This window comes from Chiloscyllium plagiosum, chromosome 7 (genome assembly GCF_004010195.1).
Source record: "Chiloscyllium plagiosum isolate BGI_BamShark_2017 chromosome 7, ASM401019v2, whole genome shotgun sequence".
Classification (NCBI taxonomy): Eukaryota; Metazoa; Chordata; class Chondrichthyes; order Orectolobiformes; family Hemiscylliidae; genus Chiloscyllium; species Chiloscyllium plagiosum.
The window spans coordinates 81378591-81399771 of NC_057716.1; the positions used below are offsets into that span (position 1 = coordinate 81378591).

The following is a 21181-nucleotide window of genomic DNA, read 5'->3' on the forward strand; positions in this document are numbered from 1 at the left end:
GTCCATTTTCAGAGTTACATCCTCAAAAAATTCCAAAAGATTAGTCACGCATGATTTCTCCTTCATAAATCCATGCTGACTCTGACCTATCCTGTTACTACTATCCAGATGTGTCATAATTTCATCCTTTATAATAGTCTCCAGCATCTTTCCCACCACTGTGGTCAGACTAACTGGTCTATAATTTCCTGCTTTCTCTCTCCCACCTTTCTTAAAAAGTGGTATACCATTAGCCACCCTCCAATCCGCAGGAACTGATCCCGAAACTATCGAACTCTGGAAACTAATCGCCAAAGCATCCATGATTTCTCGAACCACCTCCTTCAGTACCCTGGGATGTAGACCATCAGGCCCCGGGGACTTATCAAACTTCAGACCTAACAGTCTCTCCAACACCAATTCCTGGCAAATATAAATTCCCTTCAGTTCTGGTCCTTCAGCCACTGTTACTTCAGGGAGATTGCTTGTGTCTTCCCCAGTGAACACAGATCTGAAATACCAATTCAATTCTTCTGCCATTTCTTTGTTCCCCGTAATATATTCCCCTGTTTCTGTCTTCTAGGGCCCAATTTTAGTCTTAACCATTTTTTTGCCTTTCATATACCTAAAAAACTTTTACTATCCTCCTTTATAACCAGGATGATACTGGTTGGATGTGTCTCTATCAGCACTGTCAACAGATCATCATGACAGATTCCTTCAATTCAAGATGGAGTAATTTAATAATGTTTACAATTTAGCCAAACCACTATGGCCACTGCTAAAACTAATTTGACTCTTACTTTGTCCAGTTAATTATCTTTAAATTTAAAATAAAGCTCGAGCATACAATGCCTGTAATTTTAATATGTCAAATATCCTTAAAAATATCAAATAAATGGAAATTGAATATATTCTTGATGGCAGTGGATTCTGCCCCAGTAAACATGTTGACTATAAAGACTAATTGATCATTAAACCTGGGAAAAATGAAAAGCAAGGAGATTCTTAGGTTCAACAGAATGAATGAGAATCAAAAGTTTTTTTGTTATCTTGATATTTTACTCATCAAGAACCAGAAACTAATTGCAATCAGAATATGCACCCAAAAAACCAAACTTACATCTGCACTACATTCAGATGCTAAACAGTAATGCATCTGTCAACATGCACACCCATAAAAAGATACAGTGAATGAAGTTCCAGCATTTTGTATCTAAAAACATGATTATTTCAAATTTCTGAGCATTAGAAGGCATAATGTGGTGACAATAAGTGTTTGTGAATAAGACCATAACATTTTAAGTGCACTTCATACTGAATTAATTGAATCCTGTTGTGAACAGGAGAGAAATCTGTTTAATTGCTGAGGGGTGAGGGGGCATGACAGTAAAATACCCAGCCACAATTTTGTAAATATAATCTGCATCTCTAGCCAAAGGCACATTATTGGACCCACCAACATGAATTTCAAAGCTTAAGGCAAGAACCAGGTGAACCTGTTGAAACTTTTTCAACAAGATTGAAAAACATAATCAAAAAATTCAGGAAACCAGATTAAAAGTTGATAGTTTAGGGTCTTTTGGGGGGCTTTGTACTCTGAGTGCAAACTTTATCATTGTAAAAGACAAACTCAAAATATGGTTGTGTGTTAGCAATGTCATTGGATTAGTAACCCAGAGCCCCAGGCTAATATTCTGAGAATTTAGTTTGAAACCATTGTCAGAAGATAAATTTGAGTTTTCAGAGATGATGGTGGTACTTATGCTGGCTTTCTTCCCAAAATGCAGTGTATTCCTTTTTTTTCCATTCATGGGATATGGATGTCACTGGCTAACTCAATATTTATTGCCCAGCTCTAATTGCCCAGAGGGCAGTTAAGAATCAACCACATTGCTGTGGGTTTGGAGCCACATGTAAGCAAAGATGGTAGTTTCCTTCCCTAAAGGATATTAGTAAACCAGATGGGCTTTTCACCGACACTCAAGAATGGATTCTAGATTGTTTTATTGAATTCAAATTCTACAATCTGCCATGGCAGGATTCAAACCTGGGTTCCCTGAACATTACTTGGGTCTCTGGATTAACAGTAAAATGATAATACCACTAGGCCATTATCCCCTTCCAGGCACCTGAGACTGCAGTGACCCAGATGTCAATGTCAGGCTGTTCGAGTAAGACCACCTCTGGTTGTCCTGGGGGAAGAGGGTGTACCAACACATACAGCAAGACCCACAGGGCCTTGCCCACAGAGTGTAAAATTTCCTTTGTCATGTCCAGTGCAAATGCCTGGAAGTACGACTAACAGAGCTTGTCCAGGTACACAACAGTCTGTTAAAAGTGATGCCAATACCATGGTGCCAGTCAATGCTAGGATATCCTAGCAGTGGGACTTGTTCCAGGAATGGGATATGGCAAATCGGAGATGGAATTGGAGGTGAGGGATGCTACAGGAGCAGGATAGATAGTTAATGAGGCAGTTTTGATAAGATGCTCACTAGGACTCGTAGCAAAAAAAAAACACAAGAAAGCTCAACAGAAGCTACACTTAGCCAAAAATAAGATTCAGCTTTCAAGTCTGATCATTGAAGCATAGAATCCTTACAGGCTGTTCTGCCCATTGAATCCAAATAATGGACATCAAAGAGATGGCAGACCAGTTGAACAAACACTTTGGATCTGTCTTCACTAAGGAGGACACAAATAATCTCCAGGAAATGCAAGGGGACAGAGCGTCAAGCATGAAGGAGGAACTGAAGGAAATGGTATTGGGAAATTGATGGGATTAAAACCCAATAATTCTTCAGAGCCTGATGCTCTGCTTCCAAGGGTACTTAAGGAAGGGGCCTTGGAAATAGAGGATCTATTGGTGATCATTTTTCTGCATTCTGTAGACTCTGGAAGAGTTCCAATGGACTGGAGGATAACCAATGTCAACCCCCTCTTTAGGAAAGGTGGGAGAGAGAAAATGGGGAATTATAGGCCAGTTAGCCTGACATCAGTGCTGGGGATAATGCTGGAGTCCTTCATTAAGGATGTAATAACTGAGCATTTGGAAAGTGGTGACAGAACTCAGCGTGGATTCACTAAAGGAAAGTCACAGGGTCATGGAGATGTACAGCACGGAAACAAACCCTTCGGTCCAACTTGTCCATGCCAACCAGATATCCCAACTCCATGCTTTATAGATCTTATGGAATTTTTTTGAGGATGTGACCAGTAAGGTAGGCAATGGTGAATCAGTAGATGTGTATCTGGACTTCCAAAAGGCTTTTGACAAGATTTCACACAAAAGATTAGTAAGGAAAATTAAAGCTCATGGTATCGGAGGGAATGTAATGACATGGATAGACAACTGGTTGGCAGACAGGAAGCAGAGATTTGAAATAAATGGTGGTGTAATATGATGTTGCAGATTTCAGTGCTGGGACCTCAGCTGCTCAGGATACACATTAATGATTTGGATGAAGGAATTGAATGCCATATCTCCAGGTTTGCAGATGACACTAACTGAGTGGCAGTGTGTGCTGTGAGGAGGATGCTAATAAGCTGCAGGGTGACTTGGAAAGACTGGGTGAGTGGGCAAACACTTGGAAAATGCAATGTAATTTGGATAAATGTGAGATTATCCACTTTGGTCACAAAAACAGGAAGGCAGATTAATATCTGAATGGTGGAGGCAGTTTCGGAAAAAGTGAGATGCAATGAGACGTGGGTGTCATGGTGGAATAGTCGTTGAAGGTTGGCATGCAGGTGCAGAAGGCAGTGAGGAAAGCTAATGTCCTGCTCTCCCACATAGCAAAAGAATTTGAGTATCGAAGTAAGGATGTGTGGTTGCAGTTATACAGGGCCTTGGTGAAGCCAGGCCTTGAGTATTGTGTGCAGTTTTGATCTCCTAGTCTGAGGAAGGACATTCTTGCAATTGAGGGAACCCAGCAAAGGTTCACCTGACTGATTCTCAGGATGGCAGGACTGACATATGAGGAAAGACTGAGTTGACTGGGCTAGTATTTGTTGGAATTTAGAAGAATGAGGGGAGATTAGAAACATATAAAATCCTGATGGGAGTGGACAGGCTAGACATGAGAAAAATGTTCCAAATGTTGGGGAAGTCTGGAACAAGAGGTCACAGTCTAAGAATAAGTGATAAGCCATTCAGGTGTGAGATGAGGAAGAATTTTGTTCACTCAGAGTTGTGAACCTGTGGAATTCTCTCCCACAAGAAGCTTTGTGGACAGTTCATTAGAGGGAGCTGGACATGGCACTTGCAGCTAAAGGGATCATGGGGAGAGGGCGGGAATGAGATACTGAAATTGCATGTTCAGCTATGATCATATTGAATGATGGTGCAGGCTCAAAGAGTCGAATGACCTACTCCTGCATCTTTTTTCTGTTTCTATGCTTCACCCTGAATCTCAAAACAGCAACCCACCAGACCCACCTCCCTACCTTATTACTGACCCATGTCCCTCTAAACCTTTCCTATTCATGTACTTATCCAAATGTACTTTAATCGTTATAACTGCAACTGCATCCACCAATTCCTCTGGCAGTTCATTCCATGCAGTAAACACACTCTGTGTAAAAATGTGGCCCCTCAGGTTCTTCTTAAATCTTTTTTCCTCTCATAGAATCCCTACAGTATGGAAGCAGGCTATATGGCCCATTGAGTCCACATCAGCCCACTGAAGAGGATCCCACCGAGATCCAACTCCCTACCCTATTGCTGTAATCATGCATTGCCAATGGATAATCCTCCTAGCCTGCACATCCATGGATGCTATGAGCAATTTAGAATGCCCATCCACCTAACCTGCACATCTTTGGACTGAGGGAGGAAAATGGAGTACCCAGAGGAAACCCACACAGGCACGGGGAGTATGTGTAAACTTCACACAGTCGCCCTAGGGTGGAATTGAACCCAGGTCTCTGACACCATGAGGTAGCAGTGTGAACCACCGAGCCACTGTGCCGTCCCATTTGATACTTTTAAACTTCTGCAAACCAGAAGACATAACAATTTTCTCATTTTTTGCACTTATAGTCAGAATTTCCCACCAACACATAAATGATTTCAGAAGAGTAACAGTATTTTTGTGCTTTAATGTGGCATTTGCACTCACCATCCTTGAGGTCTCTTTGATTAAGACTGCCAATTTAGTACCAATTAACATTGAATTACAGGCAGTTGCTGCCATAGATTCAAACCCACCAGGAACCAGACTGAGATTGTTCATTGCTTAATTCATGTTACTTCACCCATTGTCTTGCCCCAGAGCATAAATCCAAGTGAAGTGTAAGGACGTCCAGCTTTGCAAACAAAATATTTCCTGCATGCAAAAGAGTGAACTTGTGGGGTGGAGCACTACAGAATAAGCAATTATTTAAATATAAAGGGGAATCTAAATAATTTAACTGATCTTTCAACTTCTCAGGCTGGTTCACACAATGCTAGATTAAGCCATATCTTAAAATTCCAAGTATCAGTCTTTTTAAGAAAGCATTCCCCGTGTTTTAATTATTTCCCTGGTATTGTAATTAATGGTCATTCTTAAAAAGCATATTAGCGACTAATAAACTCGGCCTTTTTATTGCCATATTTGCATGCATTATATGAGAGGTTGGTTTTCTTTATTTTCCCAATTCTGTCAGATTGTTATAAGCTAATCTGAAAATGGTTTTTGAATAATCCAAGAGAAATTGTGCACCATCCTCTGATACTATTGATTTAAAAAAGACATATAGGAGTGTAAATGTTGTCTGATTATTGTTACACCTCATGCTGGAAATCAAGTCCCACTAAACCTGAAGTCATCACAGAAGTTACAGATTTTTAAAAGTATTCAGGATTCCCTAATTCATCTGTCTTTTTGACCCAGATTGATAGAAAGCAGAAATCTGGCTTCTGTAGTTAACAAGAATGAGTAATCATTTAAAATATATAGATTCTAACTACAGTATGAACTACAGTATGAACTACAGAATTAGTTGAAATTCTGACCTCTTTATAAACTCAACTCATCTATACACACAAAACATGGACAAGAAGAAAATGTCATGGAAGGCAGGAAATACTGGAAAGATTGTTCAGTACTCCTTGTCGACAGGGTTTATTGAGATGTTTCTTGTGCCAAAATGCCAGCATCAAAATGCTGCTTCTTAGATTCATAGACTTGTAGGGATGTACTTGAAACTCCTTCTCCAGATACATCCAAGTGTTCACAAGTGACAACGAGTAACAGGTTCCTACTTGTAACAATTTTTGAGTTATCAATTAAAAGTCACAACATACAGCAAATGGAAAGGTGAAATATCTAGCTACCTTCAGGCTTGAGTTGCTTTTTACTGCAGGGTAAAAGCATAGCTCTTTTTTCTTCAGAGGTCCAATGGTTTCTCCTAAAACATTCACAACCCAAGATGTTCAGCTACCAGGGAGCCAAAAACATAGTTGTTGGCAGGTAAAAAGCCTTTGATCACTAGTCCAGAGGCCAATCAGCTACCAGCCAAAGCTCCATTTGTGCACAGCCCTTGGCTTTAGCTCGTCCGCAAACTAGGCTTCCACTTTTGCTTCAACAAGCAGCTGTGTAAACTGTACTTGCAATGAGTGCCGGGTTACTTGCTTTTAAAAAGTGCAGCAATCTTTAAATGATCCTTGTCTTTTCCTTTCCAGTTCTTTTCCTTTCCAGTTCACAATTAAAAATAAAGAAAAATAATAAAATGCCATTCTAACGTGATAACTGGAATGCTATTATCATGTTCTTTTAATAAAATTAGCTTAAATTAATCATGTTTGACTGGTTTGGGATTTACAGAAGCTAATGTTACACAACGTCTCTTAGAAAACAACAGCAACTTGTAATTATAAATACTTATACCCAACTCAAGATGCATCACAAAAGCAGGTGTTCACAAGAGAGTTTATAACATTATTATTTGATTGCTGCCAGATATGAATTGATAAGGGTTTGGAGGGATATGGGCCGGGTGCTGGCAGGTGGGACTAGATTGGGTTGGGATATCTGGTCGGCATGGACAGGTTGGACCGAAGGGTCTGTTTCCATGCTGTACATCTCTATGACTCTAAGTGTAGAGGAATAATACTGTATTCTAGAGATATATTGTTTGGTTGGTTTTTTTCCAGTGTGTCACCTTGGCTCAGTTGGTAGCATTCTTATCTCTAGGTCAAAATAATATGGGTCTAAACCCAGTTCATTGCTTTAACTGTATCATCCAAGACGTAACTCCAACATAGTCCTAAGATGGCATGGCATTAGAATGTTTTTCCTCAGATTAAGCATTAAGTCTATCTGCCATTTTCAAATATGAAAGATATTTTGACAATCTTAGAGAAAATTAAAGCTTGCTTCACAACCTAATCAACCATCCTCTTCCAACAATCCAAAAATAGATTATTGTTATAATTGAATTTAGTGCTGCTGTATGAGCTTGCTATGTGTAAAATGGGTGGTATATTTTCCTACAAAACACTGTTCGCATCTTTGAAAAGTAACACTTTGAACTATTTCTGCATTTGATGTAAAGCTTTATTTTATACATGTTCATTAAAGTCAAGTTTCCAAAGACTGTACTGGGCCTGGATAAGGTTAAATGGAACAAACAGTGCCAGATTTTCACACTGATCTTCCAGTTCTGATTTTTAAATATGAACATAATCAAATTTATTAACATAAATCTCATCTCTGTCTCTAACATGCATTTTTCAACATGTATTCACCCACATTAAGTGAGTTTCCAGCTTTTCTTGAACAACATTGTTAAATTACATATGGAAGTATGTAACTTTGTTAGATTATTCAGAATTTAAACTAAGCTGATACTAATGAATGGTTAACATTGTATTATTCCTAATCATTGCAATGCTTCATTTTTATGAGCTCAAGTTTCAACTAAACTCTGAAATACATTTCATTCTCTTTGTTGACTAAAGCAAACTACTGTCTTAATCATGTTAATTTCTCTGTCCTTTTTTTTAAAATTCCAGGATTATAGCGAAAGCACTGGTGAATCTCATGTCATCGCAGAGTTTAGGCATCGTATTTGGACCAACTCTTATGTGGCCTGAAAATGAAAGCTCGAACATGGCAGTGTTCATGACATACCAGAACCAGATAATTGATCTGATCCTCACAGAGCATACTGAGATCTTCGACCCGTAGGGAAAATGAAGATGCCTCTTGTTTAGTGGGATAATAGTGTACTCCAAGGACTTGTGTTTGCTGAATTTTTGTATAAGACAGTGTGTGGTTCTGCTGCTTGTTTATTTTTTGTATCCTCCCTCAATGTGTTTTCATTTGTATTAACCTATATAGTTGATATTTACCTGAGGCTAGGTTTTTTTTTAGTCCACTATACAATCACTGATTGATCACTACTTAAGTCATTCTCAAATCAACGGACAGCTGACAACTGAATTTGAAATTGCTTCCCTCAATCAAAATCCAACTGGGACAAAACAGCCTCCATTTTCATGGAGTTACTGAAATCTACTGATTTTTATTGTATCTATTGGTCAGCCAGAATGTAGTCAGAATCATAGCTGCATGGTTAATTAACAAAACAAGATGAAAATACAACAAAACTCTGCATCCTAATAATCAAAAAAAAGTTTAAAGTCATTTTAGCAAAAGTCAGGTGAAAAACTCACATTAATTATATTAGCAAAATTATGGTTATTTAGAAGAATCAAACTTAAATTATAAAGTCATTTTAGGTTTTCATCTCCAAGCTGTTCACTGTTAATACCGACTGAGGCATTTGCTAAAATTGGCACTATTCCTTTTTAGAAACACATTGGTCTCTCAGCAAGTTCTTGTTTTTGATTGTTCGGGACATCTAAAACATAAAAGAGCTGCCCATTGAATTGGTATTTGGTTCTAAATTGTTACAACATATCCAAAACTCTGCAGCTTTTATGCAAGCATGCACCACGATCCACTCACTCATCACCCCTGTCCTCACTGGTCTGTATTGGCTCCTGGTATCCACAAAACCTGTAGTATAAAATCTCAATCTATTTCAAATGTACTTTATTGAATGTAAGACCAGAATGCAACTTGCCAAACTCCCATTTTAAAAGAACGAGTGAGCCACCATTCAGACAAGCAATTTTCTCATCCATCTCTCTCCCAGTCTGTTCAGCAGAAAGATTGGGAAGTGTACTTCAAGCAATGATTGTAGGAGTGTGGAACACTCTCCCATGAGCTATAATTTTAAATCAAAGGTCAATAGAATTTAGCTACCAATGAGTGTAAACTCATATGGAGTTTAGGGCAGAATAGAATCTATAGCAACCATGAAAGATGGAACAAACTTGAGGGACTGAATAACCTTAATTCTATTCTTAAGACTCCGACTCCCCATGGCTACAGAACACCTTGCCTTAGTTGTTGATCTCACATCATCCCAAATCTAGCCACTGCGATCTCGCTGGCCACTTCCTCATTGACACACCTGTCTTAACTGTGGCCGAATGCACAACACACTGTTTCTTCCCTCCATAGATCATCTACTTCCTGGAAATGAGGTCCAAGGACCAAAATCAAGGGTGCAGCATGAATATATGTATATTTTTAGATCTAAGAGTGTATTGACTGAAGACAATGATTGGATCAAACTGTCTAGTATATCCCACAAGGGTAAGTTGCCCCTTAACACTCACTACCTGTGATTAGACATACTGAATTAGTCACTTTATAAATATCACAAGATGTTCAGCATGAAATTGATAATAGCCCAGTATTTGCTAAATTAACTTATTTCTATGACTTAAGTTAATTCAGTATATTTAATGTATTTCTTTTCTCCAGCCCCAAACATCCAAGTGTATTGAAATATTCTTGGGTCGATACCTTTATGGATAGAGTTTTGCTATTTGAGTAATGGGAGTAATTTCACAAACAGAAAAGGTACTATGCATAGATTTTGGAATTTGGATGTTTGATTTCCTACTTTGCTTCTCGCCCTTGTCAGGTTGATTTTTCACTTTCACAAATTGTCACATGCAGCTGGTGGGAGGCATTCAGCTCGTGCCAGACAGTTTGCTTTGTGTCAGACCAAATTCTGGCTGTTTCTCCTCACTACCATTAGAAGTTGATTCCTACCTACTAATCTGGCCTTGAATTGCTAACACTTACTCTGCATAGGTTGTGGAATTAAAGGTGTGAGGCAAACAAGTCTAATTCTTGTCAATAAACCACTCGTGATAGGGTGTGAATTAAGTGTTGCAGTTACTAGTAACATTTAGTATCAATGAAGCATTTCCAGTTCATTGTTATGCTTGATACAGTTCAATAACTTTCCACTGTCAGCTATAATTAATGGATGGCAAGTCTAAAATGCTCGTGGTAGCACAGAAGTACAGATCTTTAGAACAGCAATAAAGATATTTGGCTTTCAAATGTTTGCTGTGGAGAGGTGACTTAAGAGGCAGGTACCTACCTGATAGGTGATGGGAAATTGGAACCCACTGGCTTTTGTTTCAGTCTCCAAGCTTCAACAATGGACAACTTTCCTGCCCTATCTCCTAATAAGAGAATACTGAGGCTAAGTTATTTTCAAAGTACTAAAATTACTAAGTAAAATTATACCTTACAAACCTTACAAACACCAATTTGCATAGCTCAGACCAGGCCTGATTGCATCAGCAAGTCAACAATATCTGTGAAGTATTGTAAAATCAATAATGTTGTTGATACATTAATTAATATACCTGAATTACAACTGAATTAGAATATAATCAGAATTCAACACATAAAATCTCATTCCATTTTAAAATAAAAATACGGTCATCTCTCATTCCTAACACCTTTTTGAGCTTTCAAATCATCAGTTTGATTTAGCAAAACTGGTTGGATCATGATTGGTCACAGAAGAAAAGATACATTGTTTGCGTTCAGTATTTGCCTTTTTCCTGGAATAATCAAACCTCAGAATGAGAAAGAAATGTTGTTGCATGTTGTTCCTTTATGAACCTGTTGTACATATGAATGTATTTTTCAGCCTTGTATTCATTTGTTCAGTTACATAGAAATGTAAACACAGTGAGGGAAACTGTTTATAAGATTCCAGGTATACTTCCCATGGTTTTTGAGCACTGATAGTACACTGTTCAATCAAACTGACAATTTTGTTATTGATTATAATCAAACTTGATTCTGCAAAGGATAGTTACGAGAAGGAGAATGGATGCAGATTTATTGGTTTGGTTTTTAATACTAAATTGAGACTTCTGAGATCCAGTTCAATTTTAAAATTCAATGAAAAATGGAGACAAAGGCTTTTTTACTGAAAATATATGCTCTAGAATTGTGCCTGACTTATTTTAGCTGATTTTTGATTTTATGTAATGGGCGCAATCTTTTAGGGGTCTAAGCAACATGAGCTATGCAGAGATTTATAGCAGAATCAAACAATGAATGCGGTGAGGCCCGATATAAAGATCATCTAGCACCACCTGTTAGGCTTTTCACAAGCGGCCAGGTGAGATTCCCACTAGATTCCAATTGATGGTCATTATTGCTTGTTAAACACCTTTATTAAAGACCTGAAACACCTCATTAATATGCACACTCCCACCTTGACAAACTCACCAAATAGGCCAGATGTTGGAAAAACTTGACAAGGAAACTAGAGTTGGCACCTGGTAGATTTGGCTCACTGCTTGCTCTGATTTGGATGACACCAAGCACCAACATCCCAAAGCATCTCCACGGCCACCAGTAAAACATATACATGCACATGAACACATATATACACACCACATCCATGGACTTTGACATTCAACATGTGTCAATCTGTAAGTACTCTCACTAATGTACTTATAAAATGGTCCTGCATTTCAATGCTGCACCTCAAGCTGCACCAGCAGCTATCATTGTAATGTTGCTGCAAGGACACTGTGCTCAGAGACACACAGCCAGATCATGGAATGGATTAGGCTGCAACTATGGGCTCTTCACATGATATTAGAGAGCATGCTCACTGCATCCATTCTTAGTACTGCCTTGATGTGTTGTTTTGCACTTTGCCAATCAGTCATACTAGTCTCATAATACTGCAGACTTGCCTTGCCATTTAGCATAACCACAAAGCCAGGAAGCTTGCCATAGTCGACAGCAGGTCTCAATCAAGTCAAGGGGGATAGTCTTCAGTCAGGGGATCTTGACACAGTAAGTCAAGGGCAGTCTCCGTACCAGTTCAGGCCCTGCTCAGGACAGTCAGTGTCGGATCTTCACTTCATTAAAGGCAAGGAGCTGAATGACAGGATCTTGACTCTTGCTGCCTATTGTAGGCTGTCTTCCTCTTGTAATGAGAAAGGGCCAAGTATTGCAGGCAGTGAAAGTGGGTGGCAAAGACATTACTATTTATGCAAAACAATTGAATAGTCAGCGCAGAGGACATGCATAGTTAGTGCTATCAGGGGTTGGCTTGTGTGAGAACAAGTGCAGAAAATGTTGCAGGTAATAATGAGAGTCATAGAGCATGTGACTTAATGGAAAGGGGGTAGAGTAGCGCAGACACATTGAGACAGATTGAGTATGAGGAATCGGAGAAAAGATGGTGGAACCAATCCTGTGCAGTGGAGAACAACATTGATATTCTTCTTACATTGCTGGGCATTCCTCCTGATGGCTGAGAGTGCGCCAACTGGGTGGAAACCTCAGATCAAGTTGGCATGTTCTGGTGTCATGGCCTTCATTGCTACTCTTGGAGAAGGAGGGAGATTTACATTTGCACTCCATCCAGCAGAGCCTCCGGGACTTTGCCTACAAAATGGGTCATCAATGTTGCCCACCTGTCGGGTCCACGTAAAAGTCAGCAACTTTACAGGACAGCTTCAGACTGACAGTGCTTGTCTGGGCACACATTGGCCTTTTAAATATGGTGCAGCTGAAAGGGATGCTGGTGAATTCTGGGATATCAGATAAGTGTCAACCTGTTGTGGGAATGGCCTGTGGTAAGATGTGTTGTGAATCAGACAGGAGAGACACCACAGGAATATGGTAGATAATGAGGCAGATTTGATAAGATAAAGCAAAATAACTCGCAAAGCCTCATGATGACAGACATTCCAAAAAAACTCAATATAATGTGGACTTTATCAAAAAAAATAAGATTCAGTCTATTGTCTTCATCGAAATTTGTTATCTTGCATGCAACCCATGTTTATTGCTTCAATTGCAGAAATAAGTTCTTTAAGTATCAAACCCGTTTTGCTGTCCAGTAAAAAAATTACAGTCCAAGCTTTGCCATGTTTTTCACCATGTTATCTTTGTTTTGATAGCAAAAATAAAAGCTTAGCTGCTTAAGCCATTAATACAGTCTGATATTTTGTTTATGTTTTGTAAATTAAGATATCTTACTCCTAATCTCTTGCTCTCTCACTCCAGGTATTATTTTTAACCCAATAAAATATTTAGCCCAACACCTGTCACTTAGTTTCTACAAATGTTACATAGGATCATTGAAATTGCTAAATGATAAAAGAATCAAGATTTGTTTTATAAAGGATCCATCTAGTTTACTTTACACCAGACTCATTTAATACATTAATAATGGCGTAATTGACTAATAATGGCAATTAACTGACTGCACCAGACACCAAGATTCAAGGAAAACCCCAAAGGTAGGAAACTTTGGGAACTATATATCCTTCTTCACCATTTTCCTGCTAAAGCTGATTACACTGAGCATTAGTCATGATTTAGATTAATCATATCTTGTAAACAGAAATATTGTTTTCTGCAAATCTATCCAATTTGCATTTGAATGAATCAATGTTAATTTCTCCCACTGTCTCCTGAAAGAGTTTATGCCATAGATTGCCCCTTGTTCACTACCAGTTCAGCAGATTAATTTGGAATTTAACCACATTCAAGCACAGACCACATCCTCCTTGGTTTCTATCTACTGGAAATAATCCTCTCTAATCTATGGTCCACTATATCTAGTACCTTAAAGTCCTAATAACATCAATCACTTCACAGAACAATCCTCTTTCAAATAAGAGAATGGATTTGAAATGATAATTTGGAAGTGTACAAGTTAAGAGGAAGTGAGGACATGACCTCTCATTCGCATCTCTTCCCAGCTTTGGAGAAACACTTCTTCCATTCAATAAAATTTAAAGCAGGGCCAGGGAATTAGTCTTGAATGAACATAAAGGCAGTTAAAGGTAAGTTTTATTTACAATGTAGATATGGTCATAGGTTGCCAAGTAAAGATATATATATCTATTTATTCAAGGAATTGAATAGATAGGCCTGAATTTTTCTTTCCAAGTCTTCAGTGCAGAGTCAAAGAAAGTTGCACGTTCACACACCCTGCCCAGGAAAATATTTGGATCTATGTTCCAGGGAGCCATTGAAAATGGGGGTCATAGTCTGTAACCCTGCAGAGATTTCAGAGGCTACCAGGAGCAGAAGCAGGCTGGATTGAAGACTGCTGTCGTACACAGACACTTTGTCAAATGCATTAAGGAAGAATAAAATCAATCCTCTGGCCTTCATTCCTCACTCCTCACACAAAATACCCATGCCCTATCTATGGCAACCCATGCCACCTCATCCATTACCTATCCAAACCTCTCATAGCCTCCATGCCAAATTACACTCCTCTACTAATTTTCTATTGTTCTTTATCCCTACTTAGTGACCAATCATGCTAACTGCCATATATACTCGTGTAAAAGTCGAATCTTTTAGACTATTTTTAAAGGTTCAATTTATAGGGTCGACTAATACATGGGTACTAGTTTTGAGGGGCTGAAATTCATGCTGCAGTTCGAAATACAGTATTATTAGCAGAAGTCAATTTGATCGCACAACTAATCCCAGGTAAACAAGCAAAACACAATGAATTACAGTAAAGGTAATTACCGGATAAAAGCAAGAGAAACAAGAATGAATTACTGGTAGGAAATTTAATTTATAGATGCCGGTATGAAAATTGAGCATGTCAAAGATTCATTGAAATCCTGCAAAATCACACTGTTCAACATCGTCATGGCCTGATATAATGACAGACTTAAAATGAAACATTTATTAAATTCTGAATGTGTAAGTGTCTTGAACTTTCCCACAAAATACTTCCATTTCCCTCCCAGTTACTCTCATATGTTATAAGCCTTAGCAACATTAACAAATTTATTAAAGATATATCGTTATGTAGCTAATATATCTCACTTTTCTTCAGATATAATGGCACAATAAAAATGATCAACTTTTTAACAATATTAACTTTTGGATGTATAGTGAACAAAAATGTGATAAGTACCGATAGATTTCGTACTGGTCTGAATGAATAAATGAATCAATCAATCAAAACGTGCTGTAGTAAACCAAGTGGGCTAAGTAGAGTTATGAATGAATGAGTGAATGAATAGTAAACAAAGGGTGATGAGTAGAGTTACCGGTATAAATGAATGAATGCGACTTTGTTTAAATGGGTTAATGGGAACATGTAGTTTCCTTTGTATGAGGTTTGTAATGCAACATAGTAGGGTCGACTTTTACATGAGGTATGTGGAAAATGCAGGATTTTTCAGCCAAGAATAAGGGGTCGACTTTTACATGAGATCGACTTTTACACGAGTACATATGGTAAATCATCCACTGGTCAACCCCTTTTCCCTTATACCTAGAATGCAAACTCACCAGGTGTCCATGATGAGCTGACGTCAGGAACTATGATGAGATTTAAAAGACCTTTTGATAGTCTACTGATGAATTCGCTAATTTTAAAGAAAAACACTCCGATAGAAATACATTCGCCACGTTTAACTTCCTTTAATTTCATGTAAAAATCAATAATATGTGTTCATAATCCTTCTTCAAAGACCATTTAGAGCTGTGAATCAAACCAAACACTCCGAAACCCTGCTATGATCATGAAAGCACCCGATGTGGCCTCCTCTATATTGGGGAGACATGCCGCCAACTTGCGGAAAGTTTTAGAGAACACCTCTGGACACCCGGACCAACCAACTCAACCACCCCGTGGCTCAACACTTCAACTCCCCCTCCCAATCCACCAAGGACATGCAGGTCCTTGGACTCCTCCATTGCCAGACCATAGCAACATGATGGCTGGAGGAAGAGCGCTTCATCTTCTGCCTAGGAACCCTCCAAACACAAGGGATGAACTCAGATTTCTCCAGTTTCCTCATTTCCCCTCCCCCCCATCTTGTCTCAGTCAAATCCGTCAAACTCAGCACCGCCTTCCTAACCTGCAATCTTCTTCCTGACCTCTCCGCGGCATGGAAGTCGCTATATTATGCTCCCACTGTTTGTAAGAATAAAAACATACGAAACAGGAGCTGGAGAACATAGGAACGTAAAAGCTCGGAGCAGATGTAAGCCATTCAGCCCCTTGAGCCTGCTGTGACATTTAATATGATCAGGGTTGATCTCATCTCGGTCTCAACTCCACTTTCCTGCCCACTCTCTATAACCCTTTAACCTACTGCGAATCCTCTTGCAACGATGCCATGCCCCCCCCCCACCTGTAAGTCCCTCCTCCCTACCTTTTATCTTAGCCTGCTGGACACACTTTCCTCATTCCTGAAGAAGGGCTCATGCCCGAAACGTCGATTCTCCTGCTCCTTGGATGCTGCCTGACCTGCTGCGCTTTTCTAGCAACACATTTTCAGCTCATGAAAGCACTAATCCATATAATGACAACCTTAAGGCTTATGTCAACTGACAGGGTGAACTCGCAAGTACTGGTTTATTCTTAACAGGATTGGGTTTATTTCAAATATTTACAAAGAAGGGAATTTATGCCTTGACAGATTTCTTAATTGTTCCAAGGTATTCTACACATATTAATGTCCATATTTAACAGTGCTAAAGGGTAATTTACAGTTTTCACATTCAGTCACAACATATGAGCATTACTGGCGAGGACAGCATTCTTTGCCCATTCTTAATTTCCCAGAGGTCAATTAAGATTCATGCACATTGCTATGGATTTGGAGTCACATGTAGGCCAGGCCAGGTAAAGATGGCTGATTTCTTTTGCTAAGGGATTTGTAAACCCAAAGGACATTTTTCACATCGAACAATAATGGTTACACAGTCACCATGAGACCAGCTTTTTAATCCCAAATTTCACCATTTGCCATCATGCAATTCAAATACATGTCCCCAAAACATTATCTTGGTGTTACAGATGTCTATTCCAGTGACACTATCACTAAGGTCCCAAAGGTATTCAATACCTTATATATATTGAGACTTTACCTCTTCAAAAAAGTACCCTACTCCTCAAGAACCTAAGCAGCTCTAGACATTCTCCTACTAGGTCTAAAGTGCACATCATGTTTGGACATACCATGAGCAAATATCAGATCTGTCTGAGGCAGCCTATATGAAACATGAACATTCAAATTATAATACATCTTTATTTGACATGTCTGTGAAAATGGAAGGGGCCAGGTTCAGCAACAGAACATCCAGACACATGCATCTGCACTATTTTCACTCAGATTCTATCTCCTTAAAAATTCGGGTCATTGGAGTGACATTCATAGGTTTTGTACAGTTAACTTAAGAAGTCAAAAAAGTCATTAAATTCCATCTGGGGTATCTTTTACATGTGCAATTATTATTTTTTATTTGGGGCAGATCACAATCCTGCCTTGAATCCCCGGTCGGAGTAGAACTGCCAGTCATCTGAGTGTTATGGGTGCCTGAGCAAGTGCACCTCCATTTTGCAGTCAACTTTGCAGCAATGTCTTGGATGTGGGAATTCATGATGTTAGTAGTCCCTGTCTTAACCTCATTTCCACCCTCTTATAATTGTGAATGTTTGAGCGTGCTTTTTATGCAATTTTGTAATCCGAGCCACTTGAACCTTACCCTTTGATCAGTACTACCAAAATAACAACTGAACTCTGGTGAAACTGCAATGGATTTTTGGGACTAAGCAGTATAAGAAAATAGGAAATATCATGCTGCATCACTGTTAAAAAAAATTTCTATTGACTCTTATGGCTGTAAAGTGTTTATTGGTAAAACACTTCACTGTCAAGTAGTCAAAATCTCACATTTTTTTGCACCTTAACAACTAAGCTCTCATTGACATCAATGCCACAGCTAAAGCTGAATTCTGGTAAATCTCTGAGAATTTGCACCATCCAAGGATTACAAATCATTGCAATATCTATTACAGAAAGTGGCATCAGGCAGCAGGAAGTTAACAACAGTAATACAAGCTCAAGGTTCAGGTTGTACAGATAAACAACTTGAGCTTTTTTTATGCAGTTTGCAGTGTCGTTTTAGCAGCTTTGTAATCCCCTCCCCAATCTGTTGCTCGATATTTACTTTGCTCATTTCAGCTTGGGTTCTACAGATTGTTCTCACAAGCTATGTTACACCACCTGACTATGACAGTAAAGAATATCAATTCTGAAACATTACAGCTTTGTAATCTCACTAGGTACAAACTAATCTTCTCTTTCTTCTTATGAACTGAAACCTCATAAATTAATAACACCTAAATAGAGATCTTTTCAATTTTGCATATTTTCAAAAGCCTTTGGTTGAATCATGTGAGCATATAGGGAGAATCTGTAATTTGTTTCATGATCAGTGCATATGAAAATTAAAGATACTTTAATGTAGACATTCCTAAAGGGCCTAATTAGTGGAAAGAGCATATTGTTAGTTTAATGCAATTAAAATAGGCACTGCTGAACATGATTTAAGATTCATAGTGATATGATAAACCTTATTAACATGACACTGTTTAGTCTGATTTGATGCTTTCAACCAGTCTACCACATAAAGGTATCGAATCTTCTTCATTTGGTTTAAGTTTGGATTTAACCCTTGCTTTTCAGGACAGGGTAAAAATGTGTGTGAAATCATTTGCATGACAGATTTCTCTGGCCAGAACAAAGTGAACATTAGGAAGAAGTAGAAGTGAGGATTCAGAACATTTCAGTAGTATTTCCTAGTACTACATGCCCAGAGATTTCACACAGAAAAATGACCTGTAGTTGTTGCCCATCACATAACTACAAGGTTGGTTCTTAAAGAGGCAATGTGGTTGAGGTGTGTGATTGCACACAAACCTCCAATCAAACATCTCATGGATCCTCAACCTTCAAGAACTAACTACCACACATCTGGCAAAATCTGCAAATCATGAATTAGACATATCAATCAAACCAGAGTGAAAGCAATCCTGGAGCTAGGGATGTTATCCCTATGCCACATAATTTTCTATACTCACTATAGGACAAGTCAGAAAGGAACCGTGAATGTTTGGAATTCTGTACCCTAGATGCTGTGGAGGTTTAGTCACTGGGTATATTTCAGAGATACTTCAATGAATCAAGTGGCACAGTGGCTCAATGGCTAACTCTAGTGCCTCATAGTGCCAGGGACCAGGGCTCGATTTCACCCTCAGGTGACTGGCTATATGGAGTTTGCACATTCTCTCCGTGCCTGTGTGGGTTTCCTTTGTGTGCTCTGGTTTACTCCCACAGTCCAAGGAGGTGCAGGTTAGGTGGATTGGCCAAGCTAAATTGACCATAGTGTCCAGAGATGTGTGGGTTAAGTGGATTATCCCTGGGAAATGTAGGGTTACAGGGATAGGGTAGGGGGATGGGTCTGGTTGGGATGCTCTTCAGAGGGTCACTGTGGACTCGATGGGCTGAATGGCCTGCTTCCACACTATAGGGATTCTATGATCTATAATTCCCTGTATTCTCAGAGACAATAGAATCTTGAAAAATGACCACCAATGCATCCATTATTTCTAGGTCCACTTCCGTAAGTACCCTGGGTATAGATTATTGGCCTGGGGATTTGTCAGCCTTTAATCACATCAATTTCTCCAACAGTATTTCCCTACTAATACTAATTTCTTGCAGTTCCTCCCAATTACTAGGTTCCATGTTCCCCAATATTTTGGAGTGTTATTTGCGTCACTCTTTGTCAAGACAGCCAAAATATGTATTTAATTGTTCTTCCATCTCTTTGTTCCTTGGTTTCTGACAGAAAGAAATTTATATTTGTCTTTGCTAATCTTTTTCTCTTCACATACTTCTAAAAGCTTTTACAATGTGTATATGTTCTCATAGTTTATTTCCTCCTCTTAATCTCTTCATCCTCCTTTGTTGTTCCTATCTAACTACTTGATAATGTTTGCACTTCTCTGTATTTTCTTCCAAGTTTGTTCCTTCACACCTCTCCAATTAGTTGGTGAACAATGCAATTGCTGTCAAGGTGGGGTCCTAGGCCCTAGCTTCAGCTGCCTCATCAATTACCTTCCTACCATCATAAGATCAGAAGTGGAGATGTTCATCAATGATTGAACAATGTTCAACACCATTTGCAACACCTCAGATACAAAGGAGTCCATGTTCAATTGCAACAAGATCGGGACAATGTAGGAGTAAATTACTGCAGGTTCTGGAATCTATACTGAAAACAACAAATGATGGAGATCACAGTAGGTTAGGGAGGATCCATGGAGAGAAAGCAAGCTAACATTTCAAGTCCAGATATCTCTTCACCAGGGCTGACAAATGGCAAGTAATATTTGCGCCACTCAAATGCCAGGCAATGGTCATCATCAATCAGAGACAATCTAATCCTTGCCACTTGGTATTCAGTGTTGTTACCATCATTGAATCCCCAATTAACAAATTCATGGGAGTTACCATTGACCAGAAACTCAACTGGATTTTCCACATAAACACAGTAGCTACAAGAGCAGGTCAGAGATTAGGAATGGAGGTAGAGATACAATGTGTATATGTTCCTATAGTTTAGTGAGGTAGAGGTACAAATATGTGAACAGATAATGGAAAAGTGTAAGAGCAACAGGGTGGTGATGATAGAATATTTCAATTTTCCCAACATTGCCGGGGATTCACTTCATGTTAGGTGTCTTGATGGAGCAGAATTCGTAAGGAGCATCCAGGTGGGTTTTCTAGAGCAGTATGTAAATAGTCCAACTTGGGACTATACTGGACCTAATGTTGGGGAATGAGCCCAGCAAGGTAGTTGAAGTTTCAATAGTAGATTGCTTTGTGAATTGTGATCACAATTCTGTAAGCTTTAGAATACTCATGGACAAAGACAAAAGTGGTCCTAAAGAAGGTGGACAGGTCCCTAGGTATGGATGGGATCTATCCCGGGTTACTGAGGGAAATGAGAGAGGAAATAGC

At 39.0% G+C, this 21181-nt stretch overlaps 1 protein-coding gene across 2 annotated transcripts in view; it reads left to right on the plus strand.

Annotated features, from left to right (window-relative positions):
• Nucleotides 1-13315, plus strand: part of LOC122551728 (rho GTPase-activating protein 15-like) — a 737256-nt gene extending 723941 nt beyond the window's left edge. For both annotated transcript variants that reach the window (XM_043694095.1, XM_043694097.1), the window contains exon 15: nucleotides 7982-13315. In XM_043694095.1, the coding sequence (XP_043550030.1) occupies nucleotides 7982-8156 (175 nt within the window). In that variant the 3' untranslated portion in view covers nucleotides 8157-13315. The remainder of the gene's footprint in view (nucleotides 1-7981) is intronic.
• The last annotated feature ends 7866 nt before the right edge of the window (nucleotides 13316-21181 follow it).